We start from the raw sequence: 7,378 nt of genomic DNA on the forward strand, positions 1-7,378 counted from the left end.
AATATGATAGATAAATAGATAGATAGATAGATGATAGATAATAGATAGATGGATAGGTAATAGATAGATAATAGATGGATAGATGATAGATAGATAATAGATAGATGGATAGATAGTAGATACTGTAGATGATAGATAATAGATAGATGATAGATAATAGATAGATAAGAGATAGATACATAGATCGATAAAAGATAGATAGATAGATAGATAGATAGATAGATAGATAGATAGATAGATAGATACGAGTATATAGGAGACGGATACAGTTGCATCCCTTTAAGACAATGCTCTGTGAGCTGAACAAACCACACTACACTGCCATTTCACTCACAGAGCATTGTCTTCAAGGGATACAATTGTATCTACTTCTTTTCAAGTGGACAGAATGAGGGATTTCTGCCTCCCAGAAGGTTCTCTGTTACTCGCAGCATCGTAATATCTTGAAAAGGGCGAGGAATTCAATTATAAAGCATATTAGAGAGTTGTAGAACTTTTCATTACATAGAGAAATCCCTTTACTGTAGTTTATTAGCATAAAAAGATCAGAATAGTTTCTCCACAGTCTTCCAGGATAATGTACTAAGGCTGAGTTTTTGGTCAGTTTTTTTATGCTGTGTATCTTCGAAAAAATGCAGTTAACCTGAAATGGTGCAGACAGTCAGACAATCTGCAATATCAAAAACTCACCAAAACCTCATTGTGGGAACGTAGCCTAATAATCCACAGTTATTAATGAACATCTCGGTGATAATTTTCACATCCAAAATTATTTATTTACAAAACAACCTAAATTGTTACTATACAGATGTCATAATCAAATTCTGCAGCATTTTAACCCTTTACACCATCACTCGTAATACTGTTATCTTCTCAATGCATCATTTACATATCCCTTAACTTCGTTCTCGCCTCGCATTTTTATGCCTGCATCCCTAATAACTCTTCTTTTTCTTCCCTTTCCCTCCCCTCTCTGTTCCTTGTCTCGGTCTCATCTACGGTTGCTGCACTGCGGGTAGATCCTGGACCGGCATCTGGCGCACCGTGCAGGTCACATTGCAGAGTAAGCGGTATAAGAGGGGTTAAGAGGCGTCCTACTGGTGACTTATGGTACTGCAATCGCTCCCAGCACTCCAGAATGGCAAGGGTAACTGCACAGCCTCCATTATTACATGATCAATAGCTACTCTGCTGAGTCAAGATTACTGGAGGAGGAGGAGGGGGTTGGATGTATCAAGGTGGAAGGAGTGGACGAAGAGTTTCACTGTATGCAGCATGATGTCTATCCCAGATGCACAGATGCTGCTGTAATGGGACGTTGCATCATAGAATCCCATTTTCAGGATGTAAAATCTCCTAAAATTTGGAATCTAGTCATTTTAGGTTTTGACATTTTTATGCTATTTTTGCATATTTATCTATTATCTATATATAATCTATCTATCTATCTATCTATCTATCTATCTATCCATTATCATCTATAATCCATCTAATATCTATTTATTATCTATCTATATAGATGTTGTAAATACTAAAATCTAGAATCTAGTAATTTTAGGTTTGAACACTTTATGCCATTTTTGCATATCTATCTATCCATGCATGATCGATTATATATATATATATATATATATATATATATATATATATATTTATTTATTTACACACTAACACATACATATGTAAAATTGTTAGGGTTTTAGATAAAGGTCTTGGCCAGCAAACTGGACCCTTAAACCTGATATATTTTATTCATATATATTATATATATATATATATATATATATATATATATATATATATATATATATATATATATATATATGCTCTATACATATTTCTATCCATTTATGTATATATATTTATTTACACGCATATATACGTGCCAGAATCATATGCATTTTGGTATCCATGCCTAACGCTAATAATATAGTCTAAATCTTGCTGATAGGCGATCACCATTGTATCAGTTCAGCACCATTATAATAACACAATTACTGGGATTTTATGGCGGTTCCATCCCAGTGACCTTATAGAACCAGCCCAGTAATAGTATATCATTTACGTCACATACAATTAATTTTTTGTAATTCCCACAATCCATTTATCGATAGCGCTGGACATCATTGTTCGTGATCGCCCCCTTATCTATGACATTTCCTTTATTCATGACCTTGTTGCAATCTACAGAATTCCTCCCCGAAGCTTTTAATTCCCAGTTAGGAAATCATCAGAATTGTTCTTCCCATATTTAATCAGCAGCCTCCGTATTAATCCTCCCTGGAATCCCTTCTGCTTTTGCATGGAAGTCCCTCGGTGCCATAATCTAAGCTGCAATGGTCTGTGCCAGAATCAGGTCAGACATGTGAAGGTGACCTGGGGCGCATCGTCCAATACCGGCAGGTAAATACCCCACGATGATACAATATGCACAGATATAGGATCTACCTATCACCCCCATTCCGATACTGTTTCATTCCGATGCAATTAAATGTTTATTTATTTTTGATTATTTTATCTCATTTTTTTTTTTTTATAGGTTGAATGCATGGGCCTCATTAACCCCCGATTGGAAGTGAAAGGGTAAGTATGGAGTGTGCGGAGGGTGGAAGTGCATTGCGGCAGATGTATACCCAGCTGTGCATGCAGAACTGGCCATACAACTTACCCAGGAGGCTGAGTGCCAGTGTTACCGAGCTTAGCCCATGGGGTGTTGGGCGCTCTCTCCTGCCCATGGCCTGGGAGGGGTGAGGGGGGTCTCCGGCTGCTGTCCAGGAATATATCTATTTATATAATGTAATTTTCCCCTCGATGGTACAGCTCAGACAGAATTGTAAACTCAATATGGCCGGTTCTCTGGCTGCAGCAGAGATGCAGGAGCGTTGGGGGTGGTGGGTGGTGGGAACACTTGGTTTTATGGTTGGTGGATTTCTTAGAATGATGCAGGAGGGAGAAAGAAAAAAAGAGCTCTCTTTTACTGTATTTATCATAATAATAATAATCTTTATTTCTACAGTATATAGCGCTAACATATTCCGCAGCGCTTTACATTTTGCACACATTATCATTTCTATTCTTTTTTTTATTTGCCAGATATAATAAACCGTTACAATAGATGTGAATACATTTTCTATTTTATTTATTTTTACAGGGATTGTTTACAGTACATCTCTCAAGTTGTTCACTGTTCTTTTTTTTTCTAATATTACATCCTTCTCATCTTTCTTTGCATTACTTACTAACTTTTTAACTCCCTCTATAGTAGTGATAGATATTGTATAAAGAACAAACCACCCAGCTTTCCTAGAGTCCCGACTGGCAAAATCTACCAAAGGATACATTAGTATGGCAAGGGTTAATTAATATTTACAAATAAATGCAATTGTGTGAAAATACATAGAAGAAAATGTTACAATATCAAATAAATAAAATGTTACATAAAAGTAATACGTTTGTTAAAGAAAATTGAAAGGACCAGGCTCGGTTCTGCATGACGTGCTCTTAATGTTGATGCTTCGGCGGCCTCGCTTTATTACTTAGTCTGTTTTCGTGTCAGACAAGTACACAGTATACCTGGACCGACTGCCCAACGAGGGATCAATTATCTGTTCTAGGTTTATGAAATATTAATTATACTGAGCTGACAGAGCATTTTCAGCAAATGTAATGCATTTAGAAAAAAATAGTCTGCTCATCATTCTATCAAAGCAGGCATTACCCTTATACAAGAGAGTATCCCCCGTCCTTGTCCCCGTGGGTAGAGACAGTCATCCAGCTTTTCCAATACTCTGCCCACAAACATAAGCGATCATCATTCATCTTCTATCGCCCAATATCACTACTCCCATTTGCTTCCATACTCCTGGAGCAGCACGTCCACTCTGAACTTTCCTCTCACCTCTCATCTAACTCGCTCTTCGACAATCTACAATCTGGTTTCCGTCCCCACCATTCCACTGAGACAGCCCTGACCAAAATTACTAGCGACCAACTTACAGCCAAAGCTAACAGACAATACTCTACACTCCGCCTTCTAGACCTGTCCTCTGCCTTCGACACAGTTGACCACTACCTCCTACTACAGATCCTCTCCTCCTTTGGCATCAAAGACCTCGCCCTATCCTGGATCTCCTCATACCTTTCCAACTGCACATTCAGCATTTCCCACTCCCATACTACCTCCTCATCCCACCCTCTCTGTTGGAGTCCCCCAAGGCTTTGTTCTAGGAACCTTACTCTTCTCAATCTATACACTTGGCCTGGGACAACTCATAAAGTCCCATGGATTCGAGTATCACCTGTATGCTGATGACACTCAGATCTACCTCTCTGGCCCAGACGTCATCTCTCTGCTGTCCAGAATCCCGGAGTGTCTTTTAGCCTTATCCTCCTTCTCCTCCTTCTTCTCCTCTCGCTTCCTCAAACTCAATGTGGACAAATCTGAACTCATCATCTTTCCTCCATCTCATAGATCTTCCTTACCTGACCTATCTATTACAATCAATGACATCATGCTTTCCCCCGTACCGGAAGTCTGCTGCCTCGGAGTAACCTTTGACTCTGCCCTGTCCTTCAAACCGCACATCCAAGCTCGTTCCACCTCCTGTCGCCTCCAGCTCAAAAATATCTCCAGAATTCGTCCTTTCCTCAACCGTCAATCTACTAAACCTCTTGTGTATGCCCTCATCATCTCCCGCCTCGACTACTGCAACATCCTTTTCTGTGGCCTCCCTGCTGATACCCTTGCACCTCTCAAGTCCATCCTTAACTCTGCTACCCGACTAATTCATCTCTCTCCTCGCTACTCCTCCACTTCCCCCCTCTGCAAATCTCTTCACTGGCTCCTATTCCCTCAGCGTATCCAGTTCAAATTACTAATACTGACCTACAAAGCCATCCATAACCCGTCTCCTCCATATATCTCTGAACTAATCTCCCGATATCTTCCCTCACGTAATCTCTGGTCCTCCCAAGACCTCCTTCTCTCCTCCACACGTATTCGCTCCTCATCCAATCGCCTCCAAGACTTCTCCCGAATATCCCCCATCCTCTGGAATTCTTTGCCCCAACACGTCCGACTATCAACCACATTCGGATCCTTCAGACGGAACCTGAAAACCCACCTCTTCAGGAAAGCCTACAGCCTGCACTGACCCCACTGCCTCCTCACCACTACCGGAGCTACCGCCTCACCAACATCGGAGATCCTGCAACTCTCAACCTATTGTCTCCATCCCCACCATCCTGTAGAATGTAAGCCCACAAGGGCAGGGTCCTCGCCCCTCTGTATCAGTCTGTGATTGTTAGTTTGCTTACTGTAAGTGATATCTGTAATTTGTATGTAATCCCTTCTCATGTACAGCACCATGGAATCAATGGTGCTATATAAATAAATAATAATAAAATAATAATAATAGGAAATCCTTCAGCTTTTGTGACACATCTGTAAAGACAAAAATAGATGCTTACTGCTTTGGAGGTGGAAATGGGCTCCTTTATCTTGTGACCACTGTGGCTGCACCAATGATATATCCACCCCAGCGGAGCATGCATGAGCGGGCTGGGAAGAATAGCCATAGGCAGAATCAGCGTTTAGTCAACAACATTTGAAGTCTTTCCACTTGTCCCCTACACAATCAAATTTGCACAAAAAAAAACAAAATATCTGTTTTACCTGCACTATAATATGTGCGATTGTAATGGCCGCGCATTTATGCGTATGAAGCAGCTGTTTCCCTCTGACATCTTCCCAGAACCATTAATGCTTAGCTCGGCAGAGGGCAGATTGCTAGCTGTGCAGAACGCGCATGTGTACGGGGGGGTTAGCTTACAGCTCACTAAAATGTATGGCAAATATAACATGGCAGATTCTTGTTTCTCAGCACATCTGTTATCAGGTGGGCACAGTCGTGATATCTCCATACACAGTAAGTGGGGGTGGGGCTTTATCTCTCTACAGGAAGTGGGGGAGGATCTTTATCTGTACAGGAAGAGGGGGAGGGTCTTTATCTCTACTGGAAGTGGAGGAGGGTCTTTATCTCTCTACAGGAAGTGGAGTGTTATGATCCTAGTGGTAGAGGATCTCAGGAGTTCCAGCTAAGTCCGCAAACACAAAAACCAGCTCATAGGGAAGTGGTAACTTGGCTGACCGCATATCTGATCCTGGCACAACAACTAGAAGTAGCCGGGGAACGTACCTACGTTGATTCTAGACGTCTCGCACCAGCCGGAGAACTAACTAACCCTTTCAGAGAAAATAAGACCTCACTTGCCTCCAGAGAAAAGACCCCAAAGTTATTATACAAGCCCCCAACAAATAATAACGGTGAGGTAAGAAGAAAAGACAAACGTAAGAATGAGCTAGATTTAGCAAAGAGAGGCCCACTAATTAATAGCAGAAAATAGGAAGAGGACTTATGCGGTCAGCAAAAAACCCTATAGAAATATCCACGCTGAAGATCCAAGAACCCCCACACCGACTAACGGTGTGGGGGGAGAATATCAGCCCCCTAGAGCTTCCAGCAAAAACAGAAATCACATTTTGAACAAGCTGGAACAAAATAAGAGCAAATGCAAAAGGACAAAAATAAGAAAGCAGAACTTAGCTTATCTTGCAAAACTCAGGGACCAGGAGTCAGGAGGAAAACAGACATAGACTGATTACATCGATTCCAGGCACTAGACTGAGTTTCCAGGAAGTCTAAATAGGAACACCCAAGGCCTAACGAACCAGGTGGGTACCAACCTGGGGAAGGATAATCCAAGTGCCATACCGCTAGTGACCACAAGAGGGAGCCAACAAATATAGTTCACAACAGTGGAGCAGGTCTTTATCTCTCTACAGGAAGTGGGGTGGGTCTTTATCTCTCTACAGGAAGTGGGGCAGGTCTTTATCTCTACAGGAAGTGGGGGAGGGTCTTTATCTCTCTACAGGAAGTGCGGCAGGTCTTTATCTCTACAGGAAGTGGGGGAGGGTCTTTATCTCTCTACAGGAAGTGGGGTGGGTCTTTATCTCTCTACAGGAAGTGCGGCAGGTCTTTATCTCTACAGGAAGTGGGGGAGGATCTTTATCTCTCTACAGGAAGTGGGGGAGGATCTTTATCTCTCTACAGGAAGTGGGGGAGGATCTTTATCTCTACTGGAAGTGGAGGAGGGTCTTTATCTCTCTACAGGAAGTGGGGTGGGTCTTTATCTCTCTACAGGAAGTGGGGCAGGTCTTTATCTCTACAGGAAGTGGGGGAGGGTCTTTATCTCTCTACAGGAAGTGCGGCAGGTCTTTATCTCTACAGGAAGTGGGGGAGGGTCTTTATCTCTCTACAGGAAGTGGGGTGGGTCTTAATCTCTCTACAGGAAGTGTGGCAGGTCTTTATCTCTACAG

At 41.7% G+C, this 7,378-nt stretch overlaps 1 protein-coding gene and 1 long non-coding RNA gene across 3 annotated transcripts in view; one reads left to right on the forward strand and one right to left on the reverse strand.

The window, feature by feature from the left end:
- The window catches only part of SCN2B (sodium voltage-gated channel beta subunit 2), a 25,487-nt gene extending 22,601 nt beyond the window's left edge, over nt 1-2,886 (reverse strand). For both annotated transcript variants that reach the window (XM_077249905.1, XM_077249906.1), the window contains exon 1: nt 2,669-2,886. In XM_077249905.1, coding sequence (XP_077106020.1) covers nt 2,669-2,735 — 67 coding nt within the window. In that variant the 5' untranslated portion in view covers nt 2,736-2,886. The remainder of the gene's footprint in view (nt 1-2,668) is intronic.
- Nucleotides 1-5,571, forward strand: part of LOC143764383 (uncharacterized) — a 19,985-nt gene extending 14,414 nt beyond the window's left edge. The window contains exons 2-4 of the long non-coding RNA XR_013213175.1: nt 1,020-1,147; nt 2,540-2,583; nt 3,152-5,571. This is a non-coding gene — a long non-coding RNA (uncharacterized LOC143764383). The remainder of the gene's footprint in view (nt 1-1,019; nt 1,148-2,539; nt 2,584-3,151) is intronic.
- The last annotated feature ends 1,807 nt before the right edge of the window (nt 5,572-7,378 follow it).

Source organism: Ranitomeya variabilis, chromosome 4 (genome assembly GCF_051348905.1).
Source record: "Ranitomeya variabilis isolate aRanVar5 chromosome 4, aRanVar5.hap1, whole genome shotgun sequence".
In the NCBI taxonomy this organism is placed as follows: domain Eukaryota; kingdom Metazoa; phylum Chordata; class Amphibia; order Anura; family Dendrobatidae; genus Ranitomeya; species Ranitomeya variabilis.